The sequence below is a fragment of the Crinia signifera genome, chromosome 1 (assembly GCF_055691185.1).
Source record: "Crinia signifera chromosome 1, ASM5569118v1, whole genome shotgun sequence".
Taxonomy (NCBI): Eukaryota; Metazoa; Chordata; class Amphibia; order Anura; family Myobatrachidae; genus Crinia; species Crinia signifera.
In genome coordinates this window covers 370688893-370706808 of record NC_139217.1, presented here as the reverse complement: position 1 = coordinate 370706808, position 17916 = coordinate 370688893, and the positions used below count along the sequence as shown (strand labels likewise).

Sequence of the window (17916 nt, the reverse complement as noted above, 5' to 3'; positions counted from 1 at the left end):
GGCACTGAGGATTGTCCATCAAAAGGTTCCGAAGGTCCATGTAGCACGCACGACAAGGCCAGTCTGGAGACACTAGGTTGACTGTAGTGGATTCCAGCTTGATCCATTTGAGTAGCCGCAGAATGAGTGGAAATGGCAGAAATAGGTAAACAAGAGTGTAATGCCAAGGACTGGTTAAGGCATCCACGGCTTCTGCCGCTGGATCTCTGGTGCGTGAGCAATAGGTTGGAAGCTTGTGATTCAACCAGGAAGCCATTAGGTCCATTTGCAGAACTCCCCATCATTGTGTGATCTGGTGGAACACAGACGGGTGAAGAGCCTATTCCCCAGAGTGGAGTTCCTGGCGGCTGAGGTAATCCGCCTCCCAACTTTACATCCCGTATGGCCTTCCATTTGAGGAGAGGAGAGGCCTTAAGAAGGACCAGATGTATGGATCGGAGTTCCAAAACATTTATGGACAGCCTGATTTCCTGAGTAAGTAAGTAAGTAAGTAAAATTTATATAGCGCACTTTCTCCAGCAGGACTCAAGGCGCTTACAGACATTAAAAAAACAATACACATAATACAGAGGATGTTGGAGGTACAGTAACAGACATGTCACAGACAAAAGCCCCTGAGCACACAGTAAGCATAATGCAGGAGTGGTGCAGCATTTTGGATAATAACTTCCATGGGTTGTGTACTCCACCCTGACAAGGTACCAAGTGCGGCAGCCATTTTAGGTGCTCTGCGTAGGATTACCCAGGGTGAAATAGATTACCCCTAAAAGAAACTACCCAAAATGGATGATTTCAATGTATACTCAGGTCCATGTATTTTTCATCCCATTCACAAGTGCACCAGATGAGGCAGCCATGGAGGGCGCACTACGAAGGTTACACTGTAAGGGCCGAGCCATACAAGGACCCAATGCATACATTGGAAAGCAAATACTTCTGTAGTAGTATGATAAACCCTGCACAGAAACATCCACGTGATCCACATCCTGTCCGCGGAGATACCATCTGAGGCAACCAGCTTGGTGCACTGCATAGGTCAGCGCTGGCAGGGTGTGCAATCTGCGGAGGTACACATTACAGGAAAAAGCACATGGTGGGGTTGATGTGTGCTGCAGGAGAGGAGGGGGGGGGGAGAGAAAAGACATGAACACACATTTGCAGGGGACTGACACTTTTACAAGGGATTGATGGGTGAAGTGTTGGTGCATAGGCTGACCCTGCTGCTTCCCCTCACAGCTCCATGCTCACCATGAGGGGTAGGGCTGGGGGTAGTCCAGGTGTTCTCAGCCGTAGGGGTGGTGGGCCTGGTCCACTCATGGCAAAGGTGAGTTGAGGCCACATGATGTTCCTGAATTTTTGGGATATAATGCAGTGGGATATAATGAGTGACCATCTGCCTTGGAACTGGTGACCTAGAACAACCGCACACCAGCCTCTGAGGCTGGCATCCATGGTCAGAACGGTCCAGTCCTGTAATGCAAAGCTGTGACCCTCCAACAGATTCACCATATTGAGTCACCATTGGAGTGACAATCGTGTTCTGGGCACCAACGTCACCTACTTGTGCAAGTGAAGATTCCATTGGATTAAAAGGTCCAAATGGAAAGTTCGTGAATGAAAACGTCTGAAATACACGGCCGCAAAATATGCCACCATTTTCCCAGTAGTCATATACAAATGTGTATGGAAATCAAATGGTCCTGTAACACCTATCTGACCAGCACCTTGTAGGGATTGGATTTTTTCCAGTGGCAGAAAAACCTTGTTCTGTACTGTATCTAGGATGAGTCCCAGAAACACCAGTCTTTGAGCCGGAATTAGTTGAGATTTCTTGAAATTGAGTGTCCAGCCGTGTTGGATGAGAAATTGACAAGTCCAATAAGTATCCAGCCGTTATCAGCAGGTCATCCATGTCGACTGTGCTGAACAGAGGCAAGGTGATTATGAAAAACTTCCCTGTCTCTGCAGGATTCTGCCAATTCTGTAGCTAGTGCTAACATAAGAGGCCATATCTACCACTGCAGCAGCAGCAGTATTTGGCTCCTGGGTCCGTACCTGGGATGCCACTGCCTATGCATAGCAAGGTTCACAAAGTTTAACCCCTTTCATGTGCTGGGTAAATTGAGTTTCAAATTGTTTAAAAATAAACAATTTTTGTGAACCATTTGAAGTGATACCCTTTACCAGCCATGTCTACAATAACACCCACACAGGACACAGATAGCAGAATGGGAAAAACACAGTGAAAAGGCAATAGGGAAGAGGAGCCTTCAAACCCCTAATTCATGGGTCTTCAAACTGTGGCCCTCCAGATGTTGTGAAACTACAAATCCCAGCATGCCTTGCAACAGTTTTGCTATAAGGGAGTGTTAAAACTGTGGCAAGGCATGCTGGGATTTGTAGTTTCACAACATCTGGAGGGCCACAGTTTCAAGACCCATGCCCTAATTGATCCGGACCCTACCGTCTACAAACTTCGCCACACTCCCACTTGCACAAAAGCAGCACTTAAAATGTCCGTTCGATGGTGTGGGACAAGTGCTGACACTGGGTCCACAGTGTGCAGCAGGAACAGTCCTTCCTTAAGCTCCCCATACACGCTGCTAAGCGTGCTGAGCCGATGTTTGCTTTGAGGTGTGCGCTCCCGCGCACCTCATCGCACAGTACAAAAAGTATGTGCTTGCACATACTTTTTGTACTTAGGTTTCATCAAATTGCATCGCATTGCATGAACATGCAATGCAATGCAATGTGATCCCTGCTATTGCAGCCCACAACGCACGCCCGCATCGGGACGTGTATGGGCTGCTTTAGTCTGCCTTGTGGGGAGAAGATGACACCTGAGCGTCTCTACGCTCACACAGCCCCAGCCGTAGTCACTTATGGGTTAGCCGCCACGAGCGCTAACAACCAGCGGCGCAAAGTTTAAACTGGCAGACTCTCTCGTTGGTCAGAGCGCTAATCTGACCGGCGCCACACAGCGCTCTTATGGTGTGTACATATTCGACTTGCTAAGCAATCTTTGCAAACTCATGTGCTATTTACATACAATTCATGCTATTTGCATTAGATTTCCACTATATAGTCTATCTGGATTTCGATTTGTTTTGTCCCGGAAGTGCACATCGGGATTGCAAGGTAAAAAACCTGTGCGATCTGCATGCGATTTTGACTATGTAGTCTCACGTTGAATTGTACCGTGTACACACCATTACCTGCAGTCTGTGCCCTTGAAGTGCATGGCTATGGCCGCAGGATCTGACACTAGCCGTCAGAAGCTGCGGCGAAGACCCTTCAGCACGGCTGCACCAGTGGCCCGGGTACTGGAGGAACACTGCACACGGTGGTGATTGGACCCGTTCAGGGACTCTCACAACGCAGGCAGACAGCAGCTGCCCTGCCTGCCTGTCCTCTTGCCTAAAAAAATAAGAATACACTAAAAAATAAAGGTACTTGTTTCCTAGCACGGCGCCCATCGTATGCCATTACAAACCTTAATTAGTGGTATGCGATGGGACCCGATCTTCGGGTTCTAAGAGCCGCACTGTGCAATTTTAATATTGCATCGCATGCCATTACAATGGCATGTGATGTGATTTGTAATTGTACAGGCATCCTGATGGGTGATTACTATGTTAAATGCACCCCCATTGTTAACGCCACCCCCACTATCAACGCCAACCCGAAGCGTGGCGAGTGCGAGCCCACGAGGGGCGGCGGTACGCGTCCTATGACCTCTTCATACCCCCACTATCCACGTTGGCGTGGAGTTGATCTTATATAGTGTGGCGAGCGCAGCGAGCCCCGCGGAATACAGATGAAGTAATCCACGTCCGCTCGCCACGCTTCGGGCTCGGTGACTCGCCACACTATATAAAATCAACTCCACACCCACGTGAATAGTGGGGGTATGAAAAGGTCGGAGGACATGCACCGCTGCGCTTGCCACGCTTCGGGTTGGCGTTCATAGTGGGGGTGGCATTAACAATGGGGGTGCATTTCACATAGTAATCACCCATCAGGGTGCCTGTACAATTAAAAAATCTTTTGATCGCATCGCATGCGATCGGGTCACATGCGATCGATGCGTTCAAAACGATGGTAATAAGATGAAAACCGTGGGCGCAGTGCTAGGAAACAAGTACCAAAAAAAAACAAAAAAATTCGACAGCCTGCTGCAGAAGACCAAGTCCCAGGGAACCCACTCCTCTGGCACTTTTTCGAAGACTGGAGTCTGGGAGGAGCCTGCCACGCTTCAAAAACTTTAAAGTGCCAACTCCTGCTAAGCGGGATATTCAATCATCGGCGAGCATCTCCCGTCAGGGGTGATGGCCGACGGGCCCTATTCAATGCTGTGTTACTTGACAGCATTGAGCAGGGGATCTCGCAGAACAAGCCTGACTTCACAAGCAGTCAGGCTCGTTCTGCCGAGAATGGCTGGGAATTGCCAAAGCTCACGGCCGCAGCTCTACTATTCCCGGTCACTTCTCGTGGACATGCCCCTTTCTCGCCCCGCAGCAGGCGGGACATTGAATCCCGCCTGCTTGTTCTTTGTCGAGCTGACCGAGAACGGGACTGGGTCACGGCTGTCAAGCCAGCTCGACAGCTGTGACCCACAAATTGAATACCCCCCTAACACTCACTCTATCCCCAATGTAAGAAGACTTCAGTGTCCCCTGTAAATGAAGGAGAAAGTCATAGACTTCAGGTCAAAATGTACTTGCTTTGCATGCAAGCCAAACAGGTGTGAGATTGAGACTGTTCTTGACTGCCATCTATTGACAGGAGGGAATTTCATTTATTTGAGGCTCTAGACAGAATCGGTCAGGGAGATTTGCCCAGTAAAACCTGGTTATACCAATGACTACATACTGTATCTATGTTCAAATTGACACTACTGCACAACAGAACATTTACTATGGGAAAATCATATATAAACCTTGTTAGTATAATGATTTCATCATAAAACCTTTATCAGTAATGTCAGAAGGCCTCTAGTTCACAAAACGTCACTATTGTATGGTTACAATGTATTACACTTGGCTTAAACCTAAACAGCAATATGATAATGTGGTTAAATCACCAAAGTCTACAATACTGCATTTCATGAAGGGGGTCAACATGGTCACTGACCATTTGAACACTCGACATAAGTCCAGTCACAATCTCAATTTGTTGCCACTTTTCACACAAGTTGATGAAATGTTCATAATCACCTTGTTTGTGTCGCGATTCGTGCTCCATCCGTGCGCTCTCGGAGTCCTGCACAGGTACCCGGCTCTGCTTCTCATGAGACAGGCGTTGAGAATTCAGAGGGCTAATGGACCCATGTCTGTCAGGGCTGTACCCAGTGGGAAATCCTAATCAGATACACAAATGTTAGGGTTTTCAATTCAGCATCCACTGTAATCTACAATAGTAAGTGTAACACAACTGTGCAAAATGTTAACACTTTGACAGCCACTATTTCCCAAGAAATCTATAGTTCCAGAAGTTGACGCAAAATAGCACACTAATCAATGGAAGACCAATGAAAACACTGTGAGTACAAAACTATCTAACGGACCTTTATATGGAAAGTGTGCACCTAATACTCAGGACAAAATACTGTCAATCATACTTAAATGACCCCCAAAAATGTATGCATGTAGTATGAGGTGAATTGCTTGGCTTCTGTGACTATTTTTGGTTATTTAGTTCTTTGTTGCCAAAAAATTTAAATTCTATAAAACGGGTGTGGATCGTTTGGTCTAAAACAACTCGGTCGACATGACATTAGGTCGACATGGGCTAGGTTGACATGGGGTTTTTCACTTTTTTTTTACCCGAATGTTGACGCAGTCGATATGGACACAGTTTGAAGTGCACCACATTCCCTCGCTTTGCTCGTTAGGTAAGTGCTTCACTACACTCGGCACACTATTTTATTCTCCCACCATGCCCTAGTGGATGGTAGGGCATGAAATACCGCCTGTCGGCACATGTCAGCTCAAAAAAACAGTGAAAAACCCCATGTCGACCTTTTGACTGTCGAGCTAGCCCATGTCGACCTAATGTCATGTCGCCCTAGTGGTGTCGACCCAATGCTTGTCGACCTAGTTGTAGACCTAATGACTGTATCCCTATAAAACAATGTGCATTTTTCAATTGATTTGATCCCACCCTAATCCAAGTCTTAATTCAAATAAGAATTATTTTTCCTCTTCCTCCACTAGGGGGAACAGGGAGGGTGAAGAGTATAGCCTGTAGGAGAGCCTATGCCCACAGTTTATTTTTATTACCCAGCAGCCCAGAGCTCTATCTCTCCAATACCCCAACCCTGAGCCCAGCCAGTTTTGTGTTTGATGCTGCAAGGAATTTGTATACATATACTGATGTCACGTTGTTTAGGAATGTTTCCAGTGTCTGTCGGGCATTACACTCTCCAGCTTTGGTGAGATTTCAGTCACTTTGTCACGGAATTGTTGCAAGCAAAGGGCAGACTATTTTTTACCTGCTATGCGCTGTATAACTTGACAGCCTAGTTATGCGGGTTTGCCTAACCTACCGCTTTATGGCTGTGCTGTTTTTGCCACTAGACATTTTCACTGAATCACTTGGTCAACTGAAGAGTTGACCAAGACATAAATAATAAAAGTGGTATCCTCTTCAATAATGGCTGACTAGGGATGGCCATTGGTGGCTTGTCCATAAAACATTCATAAGAAAAGCATCAATGGTTTCCCCTACTTTAATGATCAGTGAACTGTATTCACTCAATAATGACATAAATCCCCCAGTCTACTGTGTACAGTTAATAACATACACCCCCTATTGGAACATGCAGGTTAATTTTGGCTATATAGCCAATAAGAATTAGTTTTCAACAGTCTCCTTTTCGGAATCTCTTCACCTTAGACAGATACACTTGTAAAAGTACACCTTTAACTTTTTTACATATACATATTTTTCATTGAATACAAAATCACCAACAAGCACGGTTCCATACCAAATGGATCCAAGGGTGAGAATTTGCATCCGACACCCCTTATTCTGTGGTGACACTCACTGTCACCACAGAATCCCCCTCCCATACTGGGCACACTTAGCAGAAGCCCTTTTCCCCGCACACCTAGCTGGGAACACTTAACACCAACAACCTCGCCCTCCTTTCTGGGTGCATCACAGACTAATAGCAAAAGGAATCTACAGATTGTAAGTTTGCGAGCAGGGCCCTCTTACCTCTGTCTGTCTGTTACTACCCAGCTTTTTTATCACTGTTTCCAATGTAAAGCACAACGGAATATGCTGCACTATATAAGAAACTGTAAAAAAAAGGCATTTCAGGCTATGGCAATCTGGGCTGCGGCCCTGTCAGTCTGTGAATTGAGTGGGTGTGAGTCAAAAAGTGAGTGGGTGGCAGTCAAAAAGTCAACTACCATTGGTCGACAGGCAAAAGGTTGACACTTGAAAAAGGTCAACAATATGTCGAGGTGGGTAAAGCGCCGACAAGCAAAAGGTCAACACATGGTTTTCAAACTTTTGGTGTCTATGTTGACATGGATTCCTAATTAGTGTAAGGCCTCCCCTTGCCTGGCTCACCATGCTTTCAGCTCAGCTGTTTATATTCTCACTATACTGTATATGGATATACATGGCAGTCAGAACAAGTGGGTTTTAAAAAAGAACTCATGAAAAACTCATGTTCACCTCTTCATGTGTCGAACATTACCAAGTCAACCCTTTTCATGTATCAACCTATTGCCTAGGTGACCTAATCACTGCCAACTTATCAACTGGAACCAGAATGGAGTTGCTCCTGATGACTAAGTAACATTGATTTGGTATTGTCTGTCAGATTAGATTATGCAAACCTTAGAACATCAGAGAGATAATTTTATGCTTTGCCCTGGTATGTAGAAGAACCTTGATGAGATGTCCACGGGAATATATTTATTATCGTCTCCATCCTAGATGTGTTTGCAGGTGCCTTCCTGTGTACTGCGCCGCAATGGGCACAAATTTGTAAATTGCTCAGTGAGCACATTTTATCTGTGTAACGGGATCATCAGAAGTTATCACATGTATTGCTGATTTCACGTTTTATGGGTCTGTGTACCGCAGTGCCCTCTTTTTTTTTTTTTAGTAACTCTTCTCTATTGTATTCTCTCCCATGCTTACACAAGTACCCATGTGTGTACATTAGGCGGCTGATCTACACATGCAAAGTGTACATTTTGCACAGCTGTTCATGTCCACAACCCAGAATAAATCTCAGAACCACGGAGCAGGCAATGCAGCATTCTGCTGGGCATGATTATAAGCTGCTGATTAGAGCTGAAAATGTCACAGTGAGGACACGCCACCAAGCCAAGCCACCCCCAAGGTGACCACAATCTGGTAGTAGTCAAATCCACCATCTGCATAAGAAGGAGAGCAGCTAATCCTCTGAAGGCGAGGGAATCACCAAATGCTACAGCTTCTCCTGGGACTGTCAGGACTCACGAGCTTCTGCACTTTGGCTGAACCTTGTGGTTTGTTTATGAAACACTCAGGTGGTTGGGCTAAAAATGAGGGTGCATACAAGTAAACATTATGATGCATGTACTGGGCTCTTGTGCAAAATGGGAATGGGTAGAGGAAAGTATTAGCTCATTGAGTACAGGCATTTTGATAGACCCCAAAATTCTGTGTATGCTGAAGAAAAACTATGTACTGGGTGCTTCAATAGTCACTATAAAAATAGCATGAAAATGCATAAGGCATAATTTTCCAAACAGTTATGCAAGGGTTTAAATAGGCCAGGCCTTAGAAATGTATTTATAATCTGTATAAATGATAACTCCTGGGCGTTTGCTTTTCAGTTAGCTGCTATGCTCAAGCCCCCAGGACAGATGTGTGATTAGTAAGTGTAGAGCAACAGGTTTCAGGCTCCTTTGCACTATGGCCATTAACCCTTTCATTGTCAGTGGTTCCCAATCCATGTGCCATGGCAGTGGTGCAGAGCACTTGCAGGGGGGAGTTGATGGTAAAGGACCAATTCACATTATTTATGGTCTATGTGATAGGTAAGTGCTTGTGGCTTCCAATCACAAACTATGTGAATCCTGTCCCTCACCACAGAACTGAACCTAAGGAATTGAAACAGAATTTACTCAATTTAATTTTTTTCCCTCCAAATCACTCAATAAGAAACTTTTGGCCTAGGGGTGCCACCACAAAAAAATGCCGATACTCTTGGGCGCCATGATTTGAAACCGTTTGTGAACCTCTGCCATAGTGATAACAAGGCTCCTTAGTTTCAGTTAAACTCTAGGTCGATTTTAACACTCTTCAAACCCCTGCATCCCCTTACTCAAAGATTTTGCAATCAACAAGGCAAGCAATGATTTGCGAACTAGTGGAGCAGTTAAAAAAATAATAATGAGGGAACTGAATCTCTACTTCTTTAGAAAGATTAATACATTTCCCTCCTGGATCCTAAAAACAGGTCTGAAGTAAGGAGTGGTTTCCTGTAGTATTTGGGAAACCAGTAAATTGTACACAAAAATCCTAATGGTGCAAGCAAATAAAATGCTGTTTGTTTACTAGGATTAGGATATGTGACTACTTCTGCCAAGAAGAAATATACATTAAAAAAATGTAAACCCCCCCCCCCACCCCGTGCGTAACATTTCTGTGTGAGATTTGCAAAATATCTTTAAAAAATGCCAGCATTGCTCACATTTGTTATATAAATTCAAATTAAAAAAAATGTTGTGTATTCCTATATAAGTTAACATTACAGATCATTGTGATGAATAAAAATGTTTGCTTGGCAATGTTCTCACATATTTTGACAAATTCACTTGGCACTCAAAAGGTTTAAGCTTAACCTTACAACCTTATGTACCTTATATTTTTCCCCTATTGGTACAGATTGGACACATAAATTAGTAAAATATATCATAATTCATGTGTGTATGTGCGTATGTATTTGTCTGGTCTTTTTTGACCACAGGGACTTTATATTTTCCCTGTGACTGAATTTACCAATTTATTTAATATCAATAATATGAATTAAAAGTTAAGTTTGAACTTATTTCAAAACTCAGGATTGCCCCCACACAGAGGTTTCACTTTATCTCTCTGGAATCTCATCCAGAGGATTATTTCCATTCTCTACCTTACATAACACAATTTGTAGATGGCATTATATGGGGGAAATACTAATCTCAGCCAAAAGCTGCAAGGACTGATGGATCCTATGGTTTCAGGCCCTGCAGGCCCAATTACAATGACAGTTTTTCCCGCAGTGTATTAAGCTTATTAGAAGGCTATAAAAATCTATTATATATATGTGTGCACAAAGGGTTATTTATAGTGACTATATATATATATATATATATATATATATATATATATATATATATATATATATATATATAAGTGTGTGTGTGCTGTGAAGAGATAAGGCATTAGGATCCACATGCCCGACCTGAAGTCGGAGCATGTGCAATGCTAAACAAAATGAACAACAATACTGCCAGTGAGGACTTGGCAGGGACAGTGTTAACAGACCTCTTGTCCCTGAAAGAACTAGTGATTTCTAATAATCCTGATGATATTGGCTGAAAACATTCAAGACAATATCGCTATTACAGCTAAATATACCCCATTTGCCTGCTAAAACACATAAAAAAATTATAACTCCATTATGTACCACATTTAAATAGTTTACAATTAAAGCAAATTTCTTTAAACTAACTCATCTACTGCCAAAGGGGTCAAAAAGCCTAGCTAGTCTTTCAATGTGCTCAAATTAAAACACTACTTTATAAAACAACTCAACAAAACAAGCCAAGCCAAGCACAAATAAGGCCAAAAGAACAAAACAAAGTTGTTCCTTGCTCAAAAATATAATAAGAAAAAAATGAAAATGGATGATTTGTGGAAAAAAGGAATTTGAGAAGCTGTAAAAGCCAATCACCGAAACGTGCATTATAAAAACTGAAAATAATAAATATCATATTATATGTGCATATAATATAATATAAATTAGCTTCAAGCTTTGAACTCCCTGCTCCTGTATGTCTTACCATCACTACTGGTGTTGATATCTAGCGAGGCGCTTTCTCGCTTCCTGCTATCACAAGAAATTTGACGCATGATAATGGCGTCTATGAAGTTGGCCGCAGTCAAGGTGGTCTTACCGAGTGATCGAAGCTCCTGTTCCTGCATGGAAAAGGGTTTATTTGGGGTCTTGTCCCTATTATGCTGCTCACTGGCTGGCACTGCAGTCTGGTCCAGGGGCTGATGCGGTTGATTTTTCCCCTGCCCGTTGTTATACTGGTGAGCTGTACTGGCCACAGCTGAGGCGTGAGGCCGGGATTCCATATTGTTAATGGGGGACATCTGCTCAACAGTTGAAGGTGGCAGCTTTGAGTTGTATATGTTTTCAGTTCTTGAGCGCTCCATTTTGGATTCTCGAGACCTTGCAATATCCTTCTGTACCATGGTATTTTCAGCAGACTGAAAGCTTTCTCTTTCATTTGCTAAGCGGTGCGAGGAGGTGGACATCAGTGCTGACGATCGTATTGGTGAGGAACTGGTGGATGTTCTTTGGAGAAAAATAAATAAAGTGAAGCCTTAGCAGGATACTTTCTACAATCAATAATTTGTCCATTTCATTACGCTACTGGGCTATACTAGATTCCCCCCTTCCTCCCTATTTTTCCAGTTTTTATTGAAAATAGAGATATCTTTTATTACTATTTATTTATTTGTTCTATTTTTGATACATTAAACTGACGTGTAACATTTCAATTAGAGATGTACAGGCTCTGATTTACTCTGATTTCAAAGCATGATTTTATTGGCTATCCCAAATCACATGACAGTTGTTGACAGTTGATAGCCAATAACATCCTGCTTTGAAATCAGAGTAAATTAGAGCCTGCACATCTCTAGTTGAAATGTTACATGTCAGTTTAATGTATAAAAAATAGAACAAATAAATAAATAGTGATAAAAGAAATAACATGAATGATTTTGCTTACTAAAATGTTACTAAAATTTGAATCACATTAGCCACTTTTTGCAGCTGTAACTGCCAAATGTACGTGTGGCATCAAATATTGTTTGGGAAGTTCTTCACAAAAATTTAGCAAAAGTTCTTACAAATGTGTTGCACTTGTAGGTTGCTTTCACCTTTCGGCCCAGTTCATCCCAAACCAGCTTGATTAATTTGGTTTGATGGGTTTATTACGAAGGTGTCAGTTTTTCATACATAAGCTTAGAGTTTAAAATTATAAACATTAGTATAAACATGGGGTGTTTACTTTTAAAAGAATTGCCTTTTTAGAAAAACACACCAAACCCCTTACAAAATACACAATGAGAAACCCTTGCGTGGTGAGCCAAAGAAATAAAAATTGGATTCTTAAGTCCGTAACATATTGTCATTAGTCCACTGGCAGTGCTTCATAGCCTAGGCTCTTCTGCAGAAAAGGTAATCACCTAATTCCACAATGAAGGGCTATTAGAATTCACAAATTAAAATTAGGCTTATTTATTTATTTTTTATTTAAACTTTAGCAATTAACCAATATTTTTTACGGGTTTCAGGTTACTTGAGGGATCTAATTTGCTTTTTAACAAAAACTGGAAAATTATGGGTGTTCATGTTTGCCTGGTGGTGTACAGATGTGTCCACATACATCTAACCTCCATGCGATACAAATGGTGTTTTACATAATGGGTGAGCTCAGTGTGACTAGCAGCGGGAGTCTTTTTTGTGACTTTTTTCCATTAAATAGCGTCCTATCTGCAAAATAGATGAATAGGGCTCATACGCATCTTTCATTTGGCAGACAGGATGGTGAAAGTTGCACATAAGCTGCATTTTAAACAGAAAAAGTTGCACAACAGGTGATGCCTGGAGCTACGCGAAGGGCTGTTTAATGTAAAAGGAAACTGGATATACATGGACACATCTGTACAAAATATATTCCCTTGCATGCCTGAAAATTCCTTACCGTAATACAGAGGGGGTGATGCTCTCTGTGCTTGTCATGTGACTTTTCATGCCAGTGTTTTGAAGAACGCTGGGACGCTGCTGGATATTTTCAGTTGTTCGTGGAGACACTGGGGAGTGTTGGTGGCTGTGACTTTGTGCCGACAGGCGGCCACTGCTTTGCTCTGTGCCTGCAACAAAAACAAAATGTCTACAACGACTATAATCTCCTTGGCCGGGTTGCATTCCAACATTCATTGCCTAGTTGAACAGGAAGAAGATTATACCAAACAGATGTTGGAAGTCCACAAAGCAATGCATACTGTAAAGCGTTCTCACAAAATAGTTCTAACCTGGTCTCCATATTGGAGCATGCTCCACCGTTGTTGTAAGAACTGACTTTTCCCTCTCTCGTTCTCGCTCTGAGGTTGATGAGGCTTGCTTGGTCATATGTGTGGTTGTTGCTGTAATGAGATCATCATTTATATAAATACAATAAACCTACGTCTAAGGATTTCATAATGTAGAACAAGCTACTGTAAGTGGCAACCGTTCTTTGTGCACAGATAAATGAACGTCTTTATACAAGTAATTAGGTCGCGGGTACAAATAAAAAAGATATAAAAACATATTTTTGGTGGCTACCAGTAAGTTGATGACATCAAACATATAGTAATGACAAAAGTATAAACATTAGACCCCTGAATGCTACAAAACAAACAAATAAACCTCCAGCCAGTTTCAGCCTGCTGCGCCTTCACTGGAGAAAGAGTAGAACTGGCAATAACTCTACTCTGTCCACCTAAAAGTGTAAATCACAATTATGGACCTTCAGTGTGTGACGTATCCGGTGACTGATGAATAAAAGTTTGCACTTTATCTATGTGAAACTCCCTCCATTCCATAGTATGGTCACTGGCATAAACACATTGTAAGAGAGAATTTGAGGCCTGATTGTGCTTCTCCCCCAAAGCAGCAGTAGTTTGCTGCTTTGCGAGCCATGTAAAGCCGCTCACCGAGGGTGTAAACATCCTCCCCCGCTAGACGCTGAATGTCCCCGCAGCACTGCGAATGGATGTTTTGCATAAACATCCATTCGCAGACTTGCATGCGGGCCTAAAATCATTTGATGGTCATCGACCATCGAATGATTTCTGCAGTGCTTGCTAATCTAAATCAGTCTCTGGTGATTAGTGGCACCTTGCTCCGAGAACAGGGTGGGCAGCCGCCCATACCCGTTCGCAAGGGGGCGCCCAGCCGTTTTTTGGGCGCACAGTGCTTTCGTGGCTACGCTCAGGACACGCAGGCATTCGCACCCTTCCAGCCTACTCCACATGAGGGAGTTTGTTAATCAGTACCACCCCCTTGGTCTATTGTCCAATTTATTCAAACCCACAGACCTCATTACAGATTCTGTATCTAATTCAATGCTATATAAAGGCATTAGCGGGGCCACGCATCGGGATCATGTTTAGACATTGCGAATTTGGCTAACCTTATAGGCAATTTTGACTATCTAGTCAAAATCACATCACGTGTTCACCCCTTTAGTAAAGTTGAGGTTTGCATGGCTAAAAAGCTCTGACCTATGTTTCATACAAAGGATGGGTTGTAAAGGTAGACTGGCCCTTTGTGCCATCTGCTTACAGAGTACAAGGTCAGAAAAATACAGCCCCAGTAGAATTCAGTCATTTTAAATGATGCAAGAATATGGAGTAGATAAGACTGGATTATTGGCAGATTGCTGCTTAAAATTACAAATTCTTATTGGCTGTCTTTTGTACCTGGGGATTTGACAGACAGAGGTTGCAAAGAATCCAATAACTGCAAGCTGGTACCTGGGGAGAGTGGGGAGCTACTCAGTCGGTTACTGAATGATTGGGGCCCTCCGGAAATGTATGTTATTCGATCCATGGTGGCAGCAGGGGAGCCTGCAGACTGAGGTATGAGGACGGGCAGGTGTGGCACTTGAGATAAGTCTATGATTCCTGTGAATGGTAAAAGAGAACACTGGACATCAGCTACTGTTCTTGTAATGTTACATTGTTCATTATACATGAAGTACAGTAACTAAAATCTCTAATTATTAAAATATATATTCAATGCAGCAGCAAATTGCATTCTGTTTTTACTTTAATTTGTTTAATACATTTCCTGAAGCGGACACCTGCTGGGCACTTACTTATTGCACAACTTGCATCTACACATACATTCCCTTAGTGAAGCTTTGCAATGTTGTGATACTGGACAACACAACTACGGATTTTAACCTAGTTAACAGGTAAAAAGCAAACAGCAAATGTAAAAAGAGCCACTATTACCAGGAATATGAAACTATAGCAGATAAATGGTCATAAAGGCTCCAATCAGGTAACAAACATCTTCCTAGAGACTAAAATGTCTGTAATTCTGTTTATCTGATTTTATAGACTAAGTCACATTGCTAAGCTACAAGTTGTCTGTGAGCATTTGCCTGTATAACTAAAGCCCCCCCATACACTATGCAATTCACCATCCTTTTGGGCTCCTTTCCTGCAATTGAGGCAATCAATTGCAGGAAGAGTGCCCAAACTGCAGGTGAATGAAAGCAGTTCCGATGCAACGTACGGTCCTGTGCGCATAGCAATTCACACTAGCTGCAAAAGCAATCTCTTGGACTGCTTGTGCAGCCGGGTAGGCTGGTGAATTCTCTGAGGGGAGAAGTCGGCGCAGTGTATGGTGGCCTTAAGAGTAAAGCCTGTAGATGGTATATAAGATAGCATAGTGTGACAATGTACATGGGTAACTACCTATAGCTGCTGTGTAAGCTTGTTGTTATTTGTGTAGAATTAGGCTAATAACTATATAATATAGACATAGCATACAATGGAAGGAAGAGTGTTCAAATCTACCATAATACAATATAGGACTTGAGTAATTAACAAATGGACATAGTTTTCTGAATAAATAAAACAGACACATGTATGGTCACTGCATTCCTGGTCTACCTTATCAGAAACAACAAAGTGCTCTTCAGCATGACATCATCAACTAATGTGTCTTAGGGCATTCTATAACAAAGTGTGACAGATATTCAGTGCATACTTCGAGGACCTGCTGTGTAGTTGAGAGCCATCGTGGGGTCCCTCGGTTGCAGCCCTCGCAACATGTCAGCCCTCTGCGCCATGGCAGTCGTTGGATTATGGTGCATGTGCTGGGAAGTGATGTAATCATTGATGATTGTCTGGCGGTTCTCCATTGCAGCGGTATCAGGGTATCCACGAATAAGGTATGGTGGGTAAAGGTGGGGGTAAGCTGGATTTGGGGCCAGGTGTCGGGGTAAGTAATAGGCAGCTGTAAAAAAACAAAACCGAAACAGATTATCTTTCTGCAGACAAAGCAAAGCTATGTTCAGGAGGACGAATTCATCACAGGTAATGCAATTATGTGACACAACATGCTTGACAAATGTTGAACAAATGAGACCATTCCGTTTGAGCTGCTCAACTATTAAAAATTCAGAAGCGAATTTAAGAATCAAAGCTGAACTTGCAGTGAGAATTTTTCTAGATAGCAGTTGATAAGGTTGCCAAGTTTTACCATCTCCAAAATTGTACAGATGTGGTGCAGTGGCATATGAGATGGGACAAGTTATATCCACAACGCTCCATGAACGGCACTGTTCAGTGACAAAGGCCAAAACTTTTGATGTGTGAACTGGAAAAAAGGGTATCTTCAATATAATGTAAAATAGAACTATTATTGCAGGCAAACTGATGCCCAAGGCTAGGCAATTACCCCCGATGAACGCTAAAATTATCAGGGATTTTTTTTTTCCATGGCCCACTGATGTGCCTTTTTTTACATGAAACACATAGGTCCGGGAACTTATCCTGGATCCTATTTGCCTTCACCTGAAACTGGGCCATTGTTAGGAGCCCCCCACCCTCACCTCACAAAAGGAAAGGCTACAATTGAATTTGCTGGAAAAATAAATAAATATCCAGGTAAAAGCCTTTTTTTCTGTCCTTAAAATGTTTTGGCATGGATAAAAATTCCCCCTTGCAGATATTAATCTTTAACTCCTGCATGGAAAGGGACATACAGATGTGTCCATATACATCTATCCTCCATAAGATACAAGATGCATTATACAAAACTTGTGAGCACCTGTGCACAGTGGAGTAGGATGCACAAGCATCTTCTGCTGATTAAAAATGATATGTTGCATGCCTTCAGTATATTCAGTATGTGACTGCGGCTGTATCTGCATATGAAATGGTACGTCACAGTGTTTTCCAGGATAGCACTGTAATGTTCCATTTCTTTTTTTTATTTTAAAGTTTGCTTATTGGTAGATCACAGTACAGCAGATAAAGAACTCAAAGATACCAACGTATAAAAGTATACATAGTCAGTTTGAAGAGCCGTTTGTAATGAAGGTTAAGATGTGATCCGTTTGAACAATTTTGTAAGGAGATAAAAAAAAAAGAAAAGTTTGAGTAGTGAGGGGGGAAAAGAGAAGAAAAATAATAAAGAGAGAGAGGGAGAGAGAAAAAGAGTGCGAGTCCTCAGCAAAATACTGGAATAAAAACATATCCTGATTCTAACAGCATGGCTCAAAATCAAATAGCAAAGGGAGAGGTGATTTGCTGGAGGGAGACCCTACAGTATTACATTTCTTAGAATAATTTTTAAGGATGCTTGTCATATATTCAATGCGATACATGTGCCAAATGCAGGGTATATTGGAGTATATGGAAGGAGCAGCTGTTTTCTTCCAGTCCATCAAGATTTGGCAGGTGGTCGCAGAAACCACATGTCGCATCATTTTATTTTGTGGTTTGAATAACGTTGGAATACCTAATGGCAGAAGAAAATATTTAGGACCATTTGGGATGGGCATAATTAATAGGTATTTTATGTAGTTGATGATTTCTTTCCATGAATCGGCTATCTTAGGG

At 42.4% G+C, this 17916-nt stretch overlaps 1 protein-coding gene across 15 annotated transcripts in view; it reads right to left on the bottom strand.

The window, feature by feature from the left end:
- NCOR2 (nuclear receptor corepressor 2) overlaps positions 1-17916 on the bottom strand; it is a 351963-nt gene that overhangs the window by 19132 nt on the left and 314915 nt on the right. For 11 of the 15 annotated variants that reach the window (XM_083150819.1, XM_083150847.1, XM_083150856.1 and 8 more), the window contains 6 exons: positions 16058-16306; positions 14812-14961; positions 13327-13437; positions 12996-13164; positions 11058-11578; positions 5217-5360 (listed from right to left, as the gene is read on the bottom strand). In XM_083150819.1, the coding sequence (XP_083006945.1) occupies positions 5217-5360; positions 11058-11578; positions 12996-13164; positions 13327-13437; positions 14812-14961; positions 16058-16306 (1344 nt within the window). The remainder of the gene's footprint in view (positions 1-5216; positions 5361-11057; positions 11579-12995; positions 13165-13326; positions 13438-14811; positions 14962-16057; positions 16307-17916) is intronic. The other 4 variants (XM_083150828.1, XM_083150874.1, XM_083150883.1 and 1 more) reach the window with 2 other exon arrangements.